Below are 19,984 nucleotides of genomic sequence, written 5' to 3'. Positions count from 1 at the left end.
AACTTGGCCAGCGGGTACGCGGTGTCTCCATTACGCAAGCCAAATACCACGCACAGCACAAAGTAAAAAGGTACTACTGTATGTAGACGCGCGATTGCAGATTACCCTTTTCTTCAAGTCTTGGGGGGGGAGGGTAAAACTAAGGTTATTGGCAATCCTTGGTTCCGGTCCCATTCTTGGGAGCGCGGTTAGATACAGCAACGCGTTACCGAGGACAGGATTTGTTTAATTTAATATATAGAAAGCAATCTTGGCAGCTGGCAGCGCCTTTCTCTAGCGACAGCCGGCAGCGATGGTGTGTGTGTGTGTGTGTGTATGTATGTATGGAGGTACAGAATACGTAGTCCTGTAGTACGTCGTGGTATGGAGGGAAGCTTCAGTTCAGCGCCCTTCGAGAACAATCAGTGGCTGCGCTATTCATAGATACCGGGCGCTTGTATTTTTGGATCTACCCGCAACCCCTGTGCTTGCGACTCCCCCCTTCCCCCCGGCGGGCCAATCGGGCGGTAGATTGCGCAACCGAACATTGCGGCTCTTTTTTCCATCCGCGCTCGCTCTCGGTCTAATAGAGTAAACTGGGACGAAGAACAAGGAAACCCAATGAGATCCCGCCCCATCTACATACAATCTATAGGCACTTCTTATTGATATTGGTATACAGAGATAGAGAGAGATAGGCGTTAAGCCTCGCACTACCCCTACTACTAGTACAGAACCCCCCCAGCTGTATGCAGGTTTCGTTAGGTATTATCCAGAATCTGCTTCCATCCACACACTCTCTCACTCATTCACTTTGCTATGAGCCTTTATCGTTGAACCCTTCCTGGTGCCAGTCGCCATGCTGCGAGTCAGCTCCCGCCGCCCCGGCGAGAGGCCCTGCTACGGCGGCGGCGGCTTCACCTAAGTGGCTTCCGTGCTGCTCTGTGTCGATTGTACCGAGCCACTAGATATCGGTTAGTCACCATCCACTAAATAAGTACCAGAAACGGGTAAAAGGGGGTATGAGAATGAGAAGTCTATAGGTCAGAGGACCCAAGCTGGCGGTTGGCTAGAGAATAGAACTTCGGGAACTGGGGATGCTTACATATAGTGAGAAGAACACTAGAACATGTAACGCCAAGCAGTATCCCGCAAACAGGTTCCGGCTCGTCCTGGTCGCCAAAACCATCCTCGTGATCGAGAAGACGATACGTTCAGGGAGACTCATACGCTTATACGCACGAGCGGATTCGCGACCCCGGAATGCTGCGAAGGGGGAGATGTTGGATTCGTACGCGGATCGATATCGATCTAACGCTAGTCCTGAAGATGTAGTAGAGGACATCTGGATGGCTGAGGGGTTGGGGTTCGTGGCATAAGCTGATGTCGAGGAGGAACCCCCTGGTCCTGCCCGGTTGTACGTGGAGACGTATCTTGTCTTCTCGTAGAGGTTTAGGTTGTCTTTCTGCAGGGATGCGATTTCTTGCCGTAAGGATGAGATGGTCCGGTGGCCATCTGACAGCTCGTTTTCTAATTGAGTATTCCTCTTCTTGAATCGATCACGCTGGGCTGTAATCATCGGTAGGATCCCGGAGCCTCCACCAACGGGTTCGCCGGATCTCAATGCCTCGAGTGATGTTCCTCCCACTGATCTTGGATCAAATCCAGATATAATTGACGACGTTGGTGATATTCGGGCTTTGCGGCCTAGATTCGCCGATGATTGGGGATATCGGCTCGCATAGGTACCTGCAACAGACGCGGCTGATGGGTAGGCATTCGCTGGCTCTTGTTGCACATTGGCAAGATCATTCTCAAGAGTTGTATTTAGGTGCTGCGCTCTTTCGAGCTCCACATTCGCCCTGGAGAGCTCTTCTTGAATCGACTGGAGACGGCTCTGCAAGTCTTGGTGGGATACCCTCAAGATAGTTAACTCGTCACTCAGCTTCTTATTCCGAGCTAGGAGAAGCTGCTCCAAAGTATCACTTTTGCCTCGCGCAGGTGCGCCATCCGTGGTGCCGTTGGAGGGGTTCGCAGCCGGGTCTACAATTTCAGGCTCCTCGTCATCGCCCGTAGAAAACTCTATGCTTTTCAGCACTTCAAGCTCCTGCTTAACATCCTCGTAATCACTCCATTTTTGTACTTTGGCTTTGAGGGTATCGCGCTCGTCCTTAAGCATGCCTATCTCCCGCTCGAGGGATCGTAGTTTGCCGTCGAGTTCCCGCTTCCTTCCATCCTTCTCAACACGGAGCGCATCCAGTTTCCGCAGAATAGAAGAATTCTCCGACCGCATCCGCATAAATGTCGGGTCGTCCTCCAAGTTCACCGCTGGCTGGCTCGGGAGCTGCGACGCTGACTGCGCCAACTCGATGCGAAGTTGCTCGTTTCGCGCTTCCACCTCCGCCAACCGTACACTTGTGCGTTCCAGGTCCGAATTTACCATCTCCAATTCGGCGCTGGTGACATGGCCACGCCCCGTCTCATTCTCGTCGCTGTCTGCGCGTCCCAGCCGCTGGGTCACCTCATAGCTCGCCTTTATCTCACTAAGCAGGCGATCTTGGTTTTCGACCTTCTCTTCAAGATGCTTCTCCTTGGCCTCCCAGTTGTCTTTCTTCTCTTCTAATACCGCCGCCCACGAGGTTTCAACTTCTTTGACTTTAGTTTCAAGTACTTCCTCCAGGTTCTTCCGGGCTGTCCTGTCCGCCTCTAGCCTCGATTCCGTCTCCTCCAGCTGTGTCGTGAGCTCGCTGACGCTCTTTTGGAGGTGTCTGTTCTCTTCGGCGACTTTCGGCAGGGTATCTTCAGACAGTAGCAGAGAGTCGACGGAGGCTTCGAGGAGGGGATACGGATCGGGAGCTTCGGATAGCGAAGAGTACACCTGTAGAAACGCGGAGTTGGTTGATTTCGAGTGATTCGTGAGCAGGTCGATGAAGGTCTGGTAGGCTAGAGATTCATGAGCGATGTCCCTGTATATTCAGCTTAGTTCCAACCAACCTTTCAGTAAACCCTTGATTTCTCCCAGCTTCGCCGAATCCTCCAGCTTCCTAAAGTCCTTCGTCTTCTGTGCCAGGTCCTTGCGCTGGATTGTCGAGTCTCGTTGATACTGCACGATTTCCGATGCCGTATTGTCCAAGTTCGGAATTAACGATGTAAGGTCGATGTCTACACAACAGTCAGCAAAAGGCGTGATCCACAGGATAAATATACCTACTTCGCCATGCCGATATTGCTTTCTGGAACTTGTTGTCGCCGTCCTGTCCGGGCGATTGATGGTCGTTGTTGGGGGCGCTTGCTGCCTCTGCAACAGCGGCTTCTGCGAAGTCCGCCATTGTATCTATGGCTCCGAGGAGACAATCATCAGGATTTATTCAAATAAAATACACGCTGGTATGGAATTGACTGCTGTTTAATGGTGTTAGGTAGCAACGCGTGTAAGCACAAGTGTTCTTTAGCGTAGCCATGCGCCGCGAATGTCTCGGCTCAGCGACTAGGATATGCAGGTGTCGTGCGCAGGTACGGTGCTGGCAGTGATGAACAAACAAATGCATAGAATATGAAGTCTAAATTAAAACTAAAATGTCTCTGATATAAGCTCTAATAATAACATTTGAAACACTGATTCAACTACATGTAACTGGTTCCTATGTCTGCGATCATGGCTGTAGATACCGATTACCCCAGGGTCTAGCTAGGCTTGACCCGCTCGCCAATCTTTCAGCCTCGCTCTCACTCCATGTACCAACAGCTATACACATCCATACCAACTCCCACCGTTGTAACCACGACGTCGAATTCTACGGCGCGAATTTCAGCATGGAAATATGTTTATATGATTAAGTTCGGGGTCTGCCAACCATGGAGTCAGATGAAACAGAGCTGCCTGTCAGTCCGCAGCAGAGGAACCAGGTACCAGAAACAGGCCCATTTGTGTTACGCAGCCTGCTGGAGGATGTCCCACTATCTGCGGATGGGGATAGAGGGAGCATTGAGATAACATGCGTGGAGTTCTTGGGTATGTCGAAGCAGCGCCGCCTACAATCAAAGCTAATTATGATATAGACCAGAACCTCTATGTTGGTACATCGGCCTCGGAATCCCTCCATTTCGTTCAAATCCCCCCGGATCCCGACGACCCATTAGGCAAGCCTTCGTATATATTAGCTTCCAGATTACTGCCAGCCTACCATGAGCCTCCCCCAAATACCGCAAAGCCTGGTGTCCAGCAGATCTTACTCCTCGCAAGGGTCAACAAAGCATGTATTTTGTGCAATTGGACGGTAACCTTCTACTCGCTCCCAGAACTGAGTCCTGTTTTTGGGACGACGCAGATTCGGCCATGCAGCTGGATTGGAGGCATAGATTTGAACACGGATCTTGCAGGTTACAAGCAGGATGGGAATGGGGCCCCAGTCACTGTTCTCGTCTCGCTCAATAAAAAGATGAGAGTTATTAGGATCGGGGAGGATGCGCGACCAGTTAGGGTACGTTAGGTTATAAAGTTTGTCTGATTGACGACTGACAATTATAGACAATTGACTTCACCGGAAGCACCACCTCAGTTCGTCGAGAGTCGTTTGCCTGCGTTGCTGATACCCGGTCTTACGCTCTACTAGATGTGGAACGGCTGTTGAAAATACCTCTTTTCCCCATTTCATCACTGGACGACACGCAATCCGGTAGCATAGGTGGCCGAGTAGAGGATATCTCCGGAAGTGGGAGCGGCGGTATCTCGCGAAGCACATCCTCGGCACGGGCTGGCCATGGGACGGCATCTGGAGATGATCGAGGGCATAGTAGAAGCACAAGTCTTGGGACATTTATGACTGGTGGTTCTCGACGGCATAGCCAACACGGCAGACCTGGAGACCTTTCTGGGCGAGAGACACCAGAAGGCCTGTTCCGGGAGGCGTCACCAGCACCAGCTGCCAGTCCTCTCGCACAGCCTTCTCGTGATCCAAGCCCAGGTCAGAACAAGGCACTTCCCCCGCCGCCACCCGAAGCGTCGGCGCCAGCTGGCCCGGCGCCTGTATATCTCAAGCCACACATAGCCTCCCCAACTCCGCAAGAATTTCTCCTGGTGACTGGTACTGGACCGAGTGATCCGGGAGTTGGCATGTTTGTGAATCTTGAGGGCGATGTTACGCGGCCTACAATAGAATTTGATGTTTACCCCGACGGACTTGTGGTGGATGGCCGAGGCGTTGGTGTAGACCCAATACCTGCTACTATCGATGACGATGAAGAAGGGTTCGTGCTGGCTTCGATGGCCCAGGAATCTGATGACGAGATTCGTTACGGGCTTGAAATTCAGCGCTGGGATCAAAATCCCGGGGAGGCTGGAACTGAGAAGTTCTGGCTAGAGCAACCTCTAGTTGGAACCAGGGCGAACGATGAGAGTTCCTCGCGGATTGGACTTCGATCTCTGATCGACACTGGGGATGTCTACTTTGCTGAAGTGGCTGAAAATCTTCGCCTAAAGCGGTTTCGACCCTTTGCAACGAGATCCATGGAGGCGTCTATTTTGTCGCTGTCGGGTGGGGATTCTAGAACGGCGACATCCCTGGAAAGAGTGTCTGGAGAAAGAGAACTTTTCGAGACCGAGGAGTCGCTGCCCAAGGGTTGGGAGAATCATCGAAATGAAGAAGAGGAGCAATTTGCTCAAAGACTCGGCCACGTCCGAAGTCGTGTGGTCGCTTGGTCCGGAAGCAATATCTGGTGGGCGGTCCGCAACCCCCTGGCGCTACGCCTAGATGCTACCCTCAATATTTTAATGGGTAGCGGCGTTGAGAACTTACAGACATACCAGTCACTTGACAAACGAAAAGTTGTTGAGTTGATAAATTCCTTGCGTGGACGGGAAGCAAAGACTGAGACTGAGTTCCTAAGTCTGGGATATATAAGACAACGAGCCGGACTTATGACGTTCATGAGCATCCTCAGCGGCGACGCCAAGGAGCACTTGGAAGTCGAATATCACGTAGCCGAAGAGGCATTACTCGAGGGTGGCCTCGACCCACGTGTGGCACTATCAATAGTTCCAATCCTGAGAAATGAAATCGTTGAGGGAAGAACTGGGATCTGGATTCATGGTGGAGTCAAGGATCTTGCAGATAAGTACATCACGGGTATCATGCCTGAAACTTCAGATTCCACAAAAGATAATACCCCATCTGATGAAGTTCTTCAATTTCTGAGAAGACTTTTGGCTGCCTGGCGGAAGAAGAAAGGGTTCGGGAGCATTGCAAATGAGCAGGAGGTATTCCGAAGTGTTGATGCTGCTCTCCTACTAGTTCTTCTTCAGATGGATAAGTCCATTCCTCCAGGCCCTGCTAGGGCCAACTCAATTCGAGCAGAGTTATATGATCTTGTAGATCACGGTGTTGATTGCTTTGAGAGAGCAGTCTCGCTTCTCGAGTCTCATCGACGCCTGTATGTGTTGAGCCGTTTATATCAGAGCCGCAAAATGGCCGGTGAAGTGCTCAGAACGTGGCGCCGTATCGTCGAGGGTGACACCGACGAAGGAGGCGAATTCCGCCGTGGAGAGCAGAAGGTACGAGAATATCTCACGAAAATCCGCAATTCTGCGCTCGTGCAGGAGTACGGCGTCTGGTTAGCTACACGGAATCCGAAACTTGGCGTTCAAGTCTTCGCGGAAGATCAAAGTCAAGTCAAGTTTGAGCCGAATCAGGTTGTCCAGATACTGAGAGAAGGTGCACCTGGAGCAGTAAAGGAGTATCTGGAGTATTTGGTCTTCAACAAAAACCATGCCGAGTACATCAACGAGCTGATCGCGTACTATCTGGATATTGTCACGACCAAGTTGGAGGAGTCGGAAGAAGCCCGAGGGATATTGGCCCAAACATATGAATCCTACCGGGCTCTACGTCCCCCGAAACCTACGTATCGACAGTTTATTACCGATAACACTGTTGATGAAGAGTGGTGGCATAGTCGCCTCCGCCTCCTTCAGCTACTTGGTGGCAGTCAGGGGTTTGCCTCCCAGTACGACGTTGCCGCCATCCTCGAACGAATAGCCCCCTACACAAAAGAGCTTGTCCCAGAAGTAATTATCCTCGACGGCCGACAATCACGGCACGAAGAGGCACTTAAACTTTTGACACACGGATTAGGAGACTATGACACGGCAATAAATTATTGCTTACTAGGCGGGTCAAGCATCTACCACCCGATCTCCGGGACGATGACTCGGGGGAGCTTGCCAACAAGGGCACAACAGGCAGAGCTATTCCGCTGCTTATTCTCGGAGTTTCTTCAGATTGAGGATATTAGTAACCGGGTGGAGCAGACGAGCAATCTCCTAGAACGATTTGGTGGCTGGTTTGAAATCGGATATGTTCTGAGCCTTATTCCAGACACATGGTCTGTAGAGTTAGTGTCTGGCTTCCTCGTCAGCGCTCTAAGTCGGATCGTTAGAGAACGCCGGGAGACCATGGTAGCGAAGGCGTTGAGCGGCGCAGAGAACTTAAAGGTCAGGGCCAGTCTGATTGGGGAGGTTGAGAAAGCCGGGCCATCCATTGAATCTTAAGCCCCTACGAAGTTCATGTTCTTAGCTGTTGGCAGAAATACCTTGCTATATGTACCACAAGCTGCCTGCTTACAATAGCTACATAGTCAAACACAATATGTATAAGGAGGTTAATTAATAATTATCAAAACAATAATCCCTAGGCTCCGAGTCGTCGGTTTTCTGCTCCTGTTCCTGGCTTATAGACTCCTTTACCCTCTGCTTTTCATCCTCCTACTGCACTATCCTCTGCTTTTCCTACTCCTGCTATACTCTCTACTCCTCCTACTTTATAGACTAGCTCCTAATAATATAATTTATAGTAGCCTTAGTAGAGCTGTCCTACATCTACAATTTTGCAGGCATAACACCTCTATCCCCAAGGGCGGTCAACTCCATCGGCTAACCCTCGGGTCTCACCTCCACTGCCTCCAGATTCCCACCACCTAAGGTACAAATAACAAAATAAGCAGAAATCACATAACAACTGGAGACAGGCGACTAGGCCTGTTGGTGCAGTGGTTCTATTAACGCCTTTCCGAGGTTGAACCACTGATCAACAGACAACCTAGGATGACCCTGGACGCTCCGCCAGAGACAACAAAAAGCAATCTTGAGTTTCTCGGTATCCCATTTGGAACTGATAATTGGGTATTTCTTTTGCCATTTTTTCCTTTGATCGCTCTATTATTATTTTTTGGAGCTTTTCTCGCTTGGCTCGCTTTTGTTGTCCTCGAACAAGCATCCATCATAGATCAAAATATCAATAGTTTGAGGTGCGCAAGCAGGCAGGGTAGGGGTAGACGAGATAATTATATAAATGTGCCTGTACATGCTATTACTATACCAAACCAAATTGTGCTCTATGGTAAAACTCATCAATTTGACCAATTTGCTTGTGTAGTAGCAAATTTGGATGCGACCCGCGCTCATGCTTATCAATATTTGATGCAATTCGCTGACACGCAGCAAATTTTGATGCGGTTTTGCGCTCGAGGCAGCGAAAATGAGGGACATAGGCCAAAATGGCGATTCGTCAATTTTGATCAAAATAAATACTTTGCAAAATAGGAGTAGTACTCCTGTATCACGAACTAGACATTAGGTACAATGAACTGGATGGCAGATGTAAACTTTAGCCTATTGCGTCTTATTACCTCCTTCCCCTTCGATTTTCGTGCTACCTAATTCGAATATAATATCCTTGCTCCTACTGCTCCCCTTCTTATCTCTAAGAATGTAGAAAATTCCAGACCCGAAAGAACCCCCCCGTTTGGTAATACTGCAGATTTTTATAAACTAGTAGGTGCAGGTTTTGTTTAGAATAATTATTAATTCTTTTCGCATGATTTTGCAAATCGGATTATGATTGCATCAATTGCCAGTTTTCACAACTGGTGTTTTTATAGCTCAAGGAAATAGCATAGGCATATTTTAAAATAACTATGATAATAATATAATTAATTTAATTTTTACAAGACTAAATCACCCGTTTTCCTAAGTAAAAGAGGTTAAGTGGTTCTATCACTTTCTAGCTTAGGTATTGTTAAATATGTTAGGTTGGTTTTGGGTCAGTGTGGAGTGTATAACCACTCCTCGAGTATTTAACAATTCGAACAACGCGCGCCATTTCCCTCATCCCGCTCCCTTTGATAGTGAGTGTCTGCCTGCGGCTGCTCTAACAGGCCAAAAAAATTGAAGAACCAGTCAATCACTAGCGATCAATAGGGGCATACCACCGAAAGTTATTTTTTGGGTCGAACGCGCGCTTTAGATTCTCGAGTTTCTGGACGCGGCAGGAAGGGTAGCCGTATATGCTTTGCAGCGACTCCTCGCCGACAGCATACTGTAGTTGACATAAGCGTGGGGTTCTGGAGAACCAGTGGACTTTTGCAGCAGGGCCATCTGCGTGTGATAAAAGGGATTCGACTGCAGTTACGAAAGAAGTACCGGCATTCCTGTCGCCATTGCAAGATGCTTTGTAACCTACCCCTGCGCTGGCCCTGCCGACCCCCCGCACCGGAGCGCTCCGGCCCCCAACCGCTAGGCCGAGACGGTGCGGTGCTAATCCATGATGCTACGAAGATTACTCCATACCAACTCGGGGGATCGAAGCATTGGATTGCAATGCGTGTTTGTGTCTGCGGTTGTACGGCGCCTGCTCTAGGCGCATAAGGTGCTCGTATAGGATTATGCCTCGGACGAACAATCACAATCACAGTCACTATCACTCTCTCACTGCGTTCAAATATTGGCTGCTGTCTCCCTCTCCCCTCCGTCTCCGAATCTCTTTGAACACCTCCATTTTGCTACTTCTTTACTTTACTCACGTATATATATACCATCATCATGGCCGAAGCTCCTACCGTCACCCTGATCACGGGACCCAACCGCGGCAAGTCTCCCCCCTTTAACGCGGCTATCTTAACCGAGCGCGCACAGCTAACGGACGTTATTCCTGCTAGGCATCGGCCACGGCATGCTAGCGACCATCCTCACCCGCCCAAACAACACCGTTATCGCCGCCGTCCGCGACCCGCAAGCGGCGGCGTCACAGAGCCTCAACGAGCTCCCCAAAGCCCAAGGGACATCGCTGCACATTGTCAAGATCGACTCGGCCGTGCCCACCGACGCCGCCGCCGCCGTCGAGGCCCTCGCAGCCGCCGGCATCACGTCCATCGATACCGTTATTGCCAACGCCGCCCATGCTGACGTCGCCGACTCCGTGCTCGGCACCAGTCCGGACGACGTCCGCCGGCATCTGGACGTCAACCTGATCGGCGTGCTGGCGCTCTTCCAGGCCGTCGAGCCGCTCCTCCGCAAGGCGCAGAACGGGAACCCCAAGTTCGTCGCCCTCAGCTCCAACCTGGGCAGCATCGGCCTGGCCCCTTTCATCCCCGGCCCGTGGTTCTGCTACGGCGTCACCAAGGCCGCCGTGAACTACCTGGTGCGCCGCATCCACGTCGAGAACGACTGGCTGACCGCCGTGGTCCTGCAGCCTGGCTGGGTGCAGACCGAGATGGGCAACTTCGCCGCAACGAGCGTGGGCATGGAGAGCGCCCCGATGAAGCTCGAGGACAGCGTCGTGGGCTGCTTAAAAGTCATCGATGCGGCGTCGCGGGAGAAGTACGCCGGTGAGTTTGTCAACAGCGAGGAGGAGACGGTTTTGTGGTAGAGAGTGAGATGGAGAGAGTGTGAGAGAGCGAGAGAGACGAGGGCAGTTCCTCCTCAAGGGCGCAGGCCACATCACTGACATGTTATGTCAAAACCGAGCTTGAGAGCCCCCCTACTGAGTACACTAACTAGTATTAATTACAATATCAAAGAATCTTGTACTCCGTTTACTAGCTTGGAAGTCCAGCCGCGTTCTTTTTCTTCGCTTGTATGGACAACGAATGGTGAATGGACTCGTGAACAGAGTGAGAGTGTCTATATATGTATATATATCTTCCAAAACCGGAAATACAGCTATTTTACAAGCTTGCGGAACAGCACCATCTTCGTCGGGTCCGGAATATACGCATCCGCATACACGAGGTTTGCCGGCCGACTGGTGCCCTCGGGCAGTCTCAGCTCATAGTTTTCTAGGACGTGGATGAGCATCAGCTTGCTCTCCAGCCAAGCGAAGAAGCGCCCCGGGCAGGGAAACCGGGCCCTGATATTAATTTTATCGCAGAAACTTGTAGAAAAGCTGCTTAAAACCTAGGTATGATTATAACCCTCTCCAGGCAGAAAAAAAGGGGGCGAATGTAAATATAAGGTGTAGAACTAGTCGTGTAAGTTATAGGTAGGCGAAGTAGTTAATATTAAGATTAGTATACCAGCTTAAAAAAGATAACTATAAAAAAGCTTAGAATACTAAGACGCGAGAAGACTAATATTTTTATATAAAGTTGAAAGATTTTCTTAACCGCATTGGACTCGACGTAGGTTAAGATTCGGCGCAGATTACCACGTCATGAGCTTTCGCCAAAAACGATTTCTGGAATAAACCCTTAAATAAACTCTTTATACTCTTCTGCTCTATTCAGTTCAAGGCGTTTTTGTCCAATTCGAGTTCAAAGTCTTCATATGTCCGCCGTACGCCACCGACCGGGTGAAAATTGCTTTTGATAGCCATCGCGAGTGATTGGTTCTAGGCAGCAACATAAAATCTGCCTTCGCCTTTTCGCCCAGCTGAGCTGGGCGCAAATGCACTGCGAGGGGCATTTACGACGTAGGCTTGGGTCGCCAGCCCGGACTGGTCAGGATGTAAAAGATGAGGTTAACCTTATTGGCGCGTAGCAATCCGTTGCATATGGCGCATCTGGCGAGCCGCATTTCTGAGCAGAAAGGTTTTCAGAATAATATCGCTGTGACTTGTCGTTAAAAATCGACAACAGCTCATTATGCTACACTTTGACAGAATCTATGAGGGTGTAATAACTGATTGAGCGGTCCCTTAGTCTGTTCACATCTGCATCAATACCCCTGAGAGACTCGGAACTCGTACCTCGAGGTTTCTTCAGCCCGACCAAAGATTGTGGATCTGTCACGAGAAATGGCTGGAACAATCAGCAGAATCACGGCGGCTCTGGCAAGTGTTCATAATGAGAACGCTGTGTCACTTGCAAATCTCAATTTCGATTTCACCCTTGTTAAGCTGGAAGCTCCTCGCGAGTACGTATAACCTCTTTTCACCTCTCATCGGTCGGTGTTGGGAGCATCACACAACGTCCTGTGCTCATACGACTTCCAGGTACAATGCTCTTGGAGAGACTATTTCACGAACGAGGAAAGTCGACGCCGAGGAGGGTGCATTGCACAAAACAGTGGGTGCAGCTATGCTGTGGTTTACGTTTGAACATTTGCTGATCCTCTAGCATCAAGGCTAGAAAGTTGGGTGCTCTATTCAAAGAGACGTATGTATACTCATTAATGACCCTTGATATGTACTGCATCTATTCTGGGGAGCCTCCTTTATGCCAGCAGTGCTAATTTTGTGCAAGGCTACCACCAGCAGAGGAGCTGTTCAAAGCATACGGTACTAGGGCTTCGGAAATATCAGCGATGCCCTCTATTAATCCTCGAGGGAAGGAAGGGATCTTTGCAAGTCACGTTGGTGCAGATACAGCCAGTATCTGGGCCGCTGCAACATCTGGAAGCTCGGCCATTTCAGCGCACCTCCTCGGTTGTATGCTCGCGAGAATGTTTACGGGCCCTGAAGCCATCTCTGTGTGGGTAGAGATTGTCCAGAAGCAAAAGGAATGCATAAGTATCAGACAAGGAGAAAGATTGTACTCTGAGGAACATCAGGCAGATTGCATGGCAGTTCTTCAGGAGATTTCCCGAGCAGAACTTGCAAGTTGGGATGCTAGCGCCCGAGCATGGCTCCAAAGTGCTGATGAGGCCAAGCCCCGGCAGCAAAAGCAAACAATGCTGATTCTTGACAATGCCAGCATTCCGGTGAACAATGAACCTGATACTTACACTAGTGTTATGAAGGCCTGGACGGCCGCATTGGAGGCTATGAATAATCTAGCCAGAGGCATGCCACAAACAGTACAGGACGGAGCTGCACTACTTGCCATATCTTCCTGGCATTTGTACCCTGACATGGCTGTTTATGGCGGCCCTGTTGTCCAAGTAAAGCAGAAGGATCCCATATTCCAAACATCTGCTCTACTTACCCTTGGGCTTCAGCACCTCCGAGACGATAAAAAAAGTGTTTACTGGTCACTTCCTCTGGCTTGTCTGCAGCATTATGGTTATCCAATACGCACTTCCCGTTCTGCAGGTTCAGAGACTGCTCGAATAACATATCAGCAATTTGCATATATTATCATTGGTTGTCTCTTCGTGGGTTGGAAGGAGTTTGCCTTGACCAATGAGGAAGGTTTACAATGGCTGCAACGCCTGGGATGCATTCTGCAGCTTCCCAAGGGCAGACTTTTGCCACGAAATCCCTTGGACCCGAATCACCCAACGTGGCTACATTACATCCTCAACGCCGCTCATGAGCTTGACGATTGCGAAGATTCCGAAAAGAAAGCAGCACTTCAATTGATGAATCTTGGTCGAAGGAGATCAACGTTTCTCTATGCAAATTCTCGGATGCCCCCACCTCTATTTGGTCTCTCCAGCGTTCCTGTTTTGCTCTCTGTCCTCAAGATTCCCCAAAGAATTCAACTACTACGAGAATGCTGTACTAATCTCAAGTTGAATGGAACTGAATTGAATGGAGATCAGATCGTGATAGGATACTCAACTTCTGAAGAGGAGGACGACAAAATTGGAGTTGACTATGCTAGTGTTTTCCCTATTCCCCGGCCAAGCTCGAAGCGGATGCGTGATGGTAGTGCGAAATATCCTAAACCGCCCGATTCAAGGCACAGACGTTGGATTACACTCAGTCATGCTCAAGTGGAAATATGCTACCGGCGAAGAGAAGACTTCATTGACATTCCTAGAACTCTAGTATTGTTAAAAAGGTACAAAGAAGCCGAGAAGTTCTACTCCCAAGAGCGCAGTGACAGCCCCCAGGAGGCTTTTACTCAGCTGCCTACCCGTGAAAGACAACACAGACTAGACGAAATAACAGAACTTAGTACAGTAGTTCTAATTGCACAACGACGGAAACTCATTGAAGACCTTGGGGAGGACTGCCTTCCGGTGATGGACTGGTATACTCACTCTGGGTCCAGCTATTGTGATACGGCTCTCATCTTCAGCCTCGAACGGGAATTCTTGGATGCCTGTGGTGACATCTTGGATGCCTGTGGTGACATCTTGGTAAGATGTGAAGCAGCTCTCCGAAATCCAACTGCAGATTTCGGGACTTTTTATGCGGGCGATCGCAAAACTGCGGCGCTATACTCAATGGTTCCTTTTGAAAACAGCGAAGAAATAATACTTTCCTTGTACACCCATCTCACACCAAGTCTCAAATGTCTGGAAAGCTTCTTCTCGACTGAGAATTTCAATATGAAGAATCTCTACGACCAGATCAGTAACCAACCCTCATGTGAGGCTCGGGAAGAACTCAGATGTCTACAGGCATGTGCTATGATGGCTGATATCTATAAGCTGTATGTGCTTCCTAAAAATGCCATCTTTGCAGTAAAGATATCTCGATTATTGATTGGAGATATAATGCTGATATTGGGTCTTCAGGTTACCAGGTGCAACAATCTCGACATTAATCGTTGGTCAAAGTATGCGAGACGCTAAGTGGATTCCAAGACCAATCCGCCAGGTCTCCCAGGTCTCCTTTACAGTTCAGTCAAGAGTGATATTGCCTAGTCATCTCCGTTTGCCTCAAGCTTTTGCATGCGTAGCCATGTTTGAGTCGGGAACGTGCAATATTGATCCAAGCTATTTATCAGAGGCGTACGTGTATTCCTCTGCTGGCAGATTTTTGTTTCGAGACCCGTCACCCACAAAACTCTGCGACCCATAGAATAATATGCTGACACTTAAGATACTCCAGCTTCGCTATGTCGTCCGGAAACTCACTCTATGTTGCTGCTGCGCTACTATGCGACCCATATGACGAGCCTCAAGCTACTGAATTGAGAAGAGTTGTAGGCAACATTGGAAGATCTGGGATCACATTTCTCATATCTCCACCTGAGCTCAAAACGAGAGGGCCTGATCCCGAGAAATGGATGTCAATTAATCATCGAGCCTTTGATGGCAATTTAGAAGATCACTTCCGGGAGACTTCCATGCACCTCTCGTTTACTCAGTACGAGATTCCTCTTCTTACAGAGAGCAACCCTCACCACATTATTGACCGCTCTGCTGTTCTCTTGGAGAGTCTAATTTCCGTATTCGAAGGGGGAACATGGGTGGCGGAGGTGGATGTTTTGAAGGCTGTAGGTGTTCGTGAGGTATCCAGATGAAGCAAATACTAATCAAGAATACTAGGTCAGAAACTGTTCCGTCCGAACTAATAAATGGGGCCAAGGTCAGCGCCACCACCACAGCAACGACACTACTGTTCCTAATCCTCTGTTTGCCACATATTCGGAGGCTTTAAACACTCGTAGGCGACCCTGGGGTGAAAGTTTCTAGCCATAACTTTACTCGTCCAGAACGTGCTAAAAAGAAACACACTAAATTTAAAGTTTACAGATCCTAAGCTTGCAGCGACCAGCGTTGAGAACTGGGATGAACTCATCGAAGCGCCCAGCACAGGCCTCATAGCTATTCGAGGTGCGTAAACTTAAATCTGTAGCTTTAGAAGTCAGCACAACTTGCTTGGGAATCCCTCTATTTCTAATCGGTGCCAATCTATATTGCCAGCCAGATTTTAACCTTTCTCAATATTCTAATCTCCTGGTGTTTCTAGCCCATAAGAACTGGCTTGCGAGACTTGCAGCTACGGCGATGTGCGTAAAGCACGGCTTCACACCGATGCTCTTGCCTGAAGATCCTTGTAAGTCTAACTCGAGAACCAAATATTTCTTATTCGGTGGTATTTAGAGCTACGACCATTGTGGATAACCATTCAAGAACATCTTTTTTAAATTCTCGATTGCTGACTTCCTTTGCCAGGTTGGGTTTGCTGCGCAGCATTACTGCCGAGTGGTAATGTCAGGAGGATCGCTATGATCTGCTAGCCACGAAATTCTGTGAAATTCAAATGGAAATCGTATTCGTGGAATTCTTCATGGGTTGAGATTTGGACTTTTAAACACATTTTCCCCAGGCCCTCCTCTTCGCGCTCGATTCCTCTGAAAGTCGATTCTGGCCGCCGCGGATGGGCTCGTCGGCTGGGAAAGTCGTCTTTCGGCGAAAGTCGACGCCCGAAGGTACTTATCCGCTTTGATTCGGAAGTGCACCTGTATTGTGCTACCTACCTAGGCTTCAAAGTAGGTACATTAGGTACCTACCTAGGTCGTGATTCTCTCGATCTTTTTCTGGCACCGTCCTAGTCAGGCTGAAGCTGAGCAGAGCTTAATCATCAAATTCAGAGGTGCCGTTGGCATTGCTGGTTCCGGTAAACTTGCTTGGCACGTGACTGATCCCGTGCTCAGTTCCCTTATATAGGATTTTCCCTTTAGATTCTAAGAAAAATTCGAGAGGGTTTGTTAAAGGTGTGACGGCATGGCACATAATGAAGCATGGGTTGAAATATTACGAGGAAACTAAAATACAAAGGAGGGCGAAGTCCTTGAATCGTGAACGCCTCATCAGCCTTACAGGTTTCCACGTGACAAAGGCGTGCGTATCGGGTGCGCGATTTTGCACTCCTGGCCTGCCTATTCTAGGATATCTATTCAACCTGAGCGGAGGGTTGGCCGAGGGCGAGTAGCACCTGAGCAGAGCGCTATAATCGGCGACAAAACTGAACTCCTGCTCTGGCATGATCGAAGCGCCAGCGTCGGAGGACGAATTATGGCATATAGGTCGGTATGGCTCTGCTGGGCAAAGAATGCGCCACAACACCGCGGGGTAGATGAGGCGAAGGTGGGTGAGCACGGTAAACAGGGCTTGAACTGGTAAGCTGGGGCCTTTTTCGATTGGTGATTCTTTATTCCGTGTAAAAAGCGCAACAAGAAACTCCAGCTCCAGCTCCAGCTCCAGCTCCGAGCTCTTAGAATTGACTATTCTAATACAAAACTAATACTATACGGCGTTGTAGGTGGATTTAGAATTGTTGCCCGTGTTTGAGTGAGACCGACTCTAGGCTAGTATTCCGGAGAATCGGGCTAACCTAATTGGCCTGGCGCTGCGCAGGGGTATTAACTCTAAATTTTGAAGCCAAAAAAAACATCAATTAATTCTATATAATACGCACTCCAGTCGTCTGCATTAGTCTTCTTCAACCTACTATTTCATGCGCTGCTCGATCACAACCACCCAGCGTACAACCACTATCACCGGCTACTCAGCGCTCCCACAGAATCGACCCACTTCTACCTCGCCGTCTTTACGATGCTGGCGTCTCCAAGGGTTGGCGTGCTTGGTGGGGGGCAGCTGGGAAGAATGCTCATGGAATCTGCAAATCGATTAAATATCCAAATGAACATCCTCGATGCCGATAACGCCCCGGCAAAGCAGATCAGCGCCCACGATGGCCATGTCATAGGGTCTTTTACCGATCGAGCGTCTCTACGAAAACTTGCGGAATCCTGTGACGTTTTGACGACGGAGATTGAGCATGTCGATACATACGCTCTCGAGGAAGTGGCTTCGGAGGTCAAGGTTAGCCCGAGCTGGAAGACGATCCGGACCATTCAAGACAAGTTTCAGCAAAAGGAGTATTTGTCTCAATTCCGGATCCCAATGGCTGAACACCGCGAGCTTCTCAAAAACAGCGTGGAAGAGCTCACCGCAATTGGGGAGGAACTTGGTTACCCCTTGATGCTCAAGTCTAAAACCCAGGCATATGACGGCAGAGGTAAGAGATCCGCATCTATCTGAGCGCAAGCCATTTACGATCCGGCTACAGGAAATTATACTGTCAAGGCGCAAGCGGATATACCGTCAGCACTCAAAGCCCTAGAGGGTCGGCCACTATACGCGGAGAAATGGGCGAAGTTTAGGATGGTAGGAACAAAATGCTTCATTTCAGGTTGGGAACTTCTTCTGACATTAGAGTATAGGAACTGGCTGTTATTGTTGTTAAGACCAAGGACGGCGTTCTATCCTTCCCTACTGTTGAAACAATCCAAGAAGACTCGGTTTGCAAGTTAGTCTACGCGCCGGCACGAAATATCTCAGAATCCGTCAATAAGAAAGCACAAGAGCTCGCAAAAACCACGGTGGCGGCCTTTGAAGGACATGGTGTCTTTGGGGTGGAAATGTTTCTTTTGCCTGATGATACACTCCTGCTTTGCGAAGTGGCATGCCGAATTCATAACTCGGGACATTACACCATCGAAGCCTGCGCCCTTTCTCAATTCGATGTCCACCTACGAGCAATCCTCGACCTACCTATCCCCCCAAAAAGCCTTGAACTCCGCGAACCAGCAATCATGCTTAACATCTTAGGTGGATCCACACCCGACTCCCATCTCAAAATAGCTGAACGTGCCCTCTCCATACCAAATGCGGGGATCCATCTCTACAGCAAAGGCGCCGCCCGACCAGGCCGGAAAATGGGTCACATCACAATCACCGCACCTACAATACACGAAGCTGAAATTCTCATTCAACCACTCATAGATTTTATGGACGATACCTCCGTCCAAGATACCAACATCCTTTTCAAGCATCCGAAACCACAACCATCGATTGCATCCCCTAAACTCACATCTGCCATAGGAGTTATTATGGGCTCCGACAGCGATCTTAAGACTCTGATACCTGGGCTTAACCTTCTCAAATATCACTTCGGCATTGAACCAGACGTCAGCATCGCCTCTGCCCACCGCACACCCAATTATATGGCACAGTATGCTTCCACAGCCGCCTCTCGCGGTATTAAAGTCATTATTGCGGCGGCTGGAGGTGCTGCACACTTACCTGGAATGGCGGCTGCATATACCTCACTACCGGTCATCGGGCTGCCAGTGAAGGGGAGCTCGTTAGATGGGGTCGATAGTTTGTACAGCATCGTGCAGATGCCGCGAGGTTCGTATAATACTTGGCTGTCTATCATTCCATGCCTACTGTGTTCAAGTGAAATTTTCTGACGTGATAATAGGCGTACCTGTTGCGACAGTCGGAATCAACAATAGCATCAACGCAGCGTTGTTAGCTGTGAGGATATTGGGAGCATTTGATGCGAAGATACAAGAGAAGGTGGTGGAATATGCGAGAATCGCTGAAAAAGAGAATTTAGACGTTAAGTGCATCAAGATGAAGGAAATCGGGTGGGAGACGTATCATAGACAGATGGAGGAAAAGAAATGATCTGTTTAAATAGACGATGATTATATTTCCCAGCTTGCAACTCAGCTAATACAGTAAAACTAATCAGGCACGGCAGAACCAAATAGTAAAGTAAGCATCAATGGTCAAGAGTCTGAGCAGCCTGAGTAGAGGGGCTGAGGACTAGTATAATATAGACTCGGATATAGACAATGAAGCGACTTATTTATTGGTTGGCAAGTTGGAATTCTCTCGCAGATCAGTCAAACCCCACGTACCGAGTTAAACGTTCTACTTATCTCATTTGAATTCTTCAAACCTTCCACAGGTCCTCCTGGTCGCCCGATGTTAAGTAGAATATGGTAAGACTTTCGTGTTCTAAGTATGGCTGAAATATGGCTTCAATGATAGGTCGACAAGGCTGAAGCCGAGGCTGCAGCTACAGATCGCGACCGGTTGTCCGACGTGGTTGTGTCCCGATTCATCCAGGTTCATCAATCTTCCAAAGCTGACAGAACCATCGAACACAAATAAACTACCATCGATCTTCTATTGTGATTTTACGTCTCTAACTAGGACACTACTGCATTATATTCTGCGCGTGAAGGCGAGGGCTGCAGAGCCATACCTCTACTCTACTTCTACGAGTCAAACCAGAATCCTTACGAAGGAAAGACG

General features: G+C 49.1%; 5 protein-coding genes across 5 annotated transcripts; 4 read left to right on the top strand and 1 right to left on the bottom strand.

The window, feature by feature from the left end:
• Positions 1-796: 796 nt before the first annotated feature.
• BP5553_00372 (Uncharacterized protein) lies at positions 797-3,308 on the bottom strand (the record flags this gene model as incomplete). Its single annotated transcript, XM_032008995.1, has 4 exons — positions 797-943; positions 1,085-2,922; positions 2,974-3,141; positions 3,191-3,308. 4 exons carry the CDS (start codon positions 3,306-3,308, stop codon positions 797-799), a joined length of 2,271 nt encoding a protein of 756 aa, XP_031873049.1.
• A 526-nt stretch (positions 3,309-3,834) lies between these two features.
• Positions 3,835-7,525, top strand: BP5553_00371 (uncharacterized protein; the record flags this gene model as incomplete). The annotated part of the gene is made up of 3 exons (XM_032008994.1): positions 3,835-3,991; positions 4,039-4,460; positions 4,508-7,525. The coding sequence occupies 3 exons, from the start codon at positions 3,835-3,837 to the stop codon at positions 7,523-7,525; spliced, it is 3,597 nt and encodes a 1,198-aa protein (XP_031873048.1).
• A 2,458-nt stretch (positions 7,526-9,983) lies between these two features.
• Positions 9,984-10,679, top strand: BP5553_00370 (NAD(P)-binding Rossmann-fold containing protein; the record flags this gene model as incomplete). The annotated part of the gene is made up of 1 exon (XM_032008993.1): positions 9,984-10,679. The coding sequence occupies one exon, from the start codon at positions 9,984-9,986 to the stop codon at positions 10,677-10,679; it is 696 nt and encodes a 231-aa protein (XP_031873047.1).
• Positions 10,680-12,044: 1,365 nt separating this feature from the next.
• Positions 12,045-15,708, top strand: BP5553_00369 (uncharacterized protein; the record flags this gene model as incomplete). Its single annotated transcript, XM_032008992.1, has 8 exons — positions 12,045-12,163; positions 12,243-12,315; positions 12,374-12,405; positions 12,493-14,571; positions 14,657-14,872; positions 14,973-15,360; positions 15,413-15,530; positions 15,620-15,708. The coding sequence occupies 8 exons, from the start codon at positions 12,045-12,047 to the stop codon at positions 15,706-15,708; spliced, it is 3,114 nt and encodes a 1,037-aa protein (XP_031873046.1).
• Positions 15,709-17,425: 1,717 nt separating this feature from the next.
• On the top strand, positions 17,426-19,348 carry BP5553_00368 (Uncharacterized protein; the record flags this gene model as incomplete). Its single annotated transcript, XM_032008991.1, has 4 exons — positions 17,426-17,891; positions 17,943-18,040; positions 18,097-19,066; positions 19,140-19,348. 4 exons carry the CDS (start codon positions 17,426-17,428, stop codon positions 19,346-19,348), a joined length of 1,743 nt encoding a protein of 580 aa, XP_031873045.1.
• Between the last annotated feature and the right edge of the window lie 636 nt (positions 19,349-19,984).

This window comes from Venustampulla echinocandica, assembly GCF_003357145.1.
Source record: "Venustampulla echinocandica strain BP 5553 chromosome Unknown scaffold_0, whole genome shotgun sequence".
Lineage (NCBI taxonomy): Eukaryota > Fungi > Ascomycota > Leotiomycetes > Helotiales > Pleuroascaceae > Venustampulla > Venustampulla echinocandica.
This window is presented reverse-complemented; position numbering and strand designations above follow the sequence as displayed.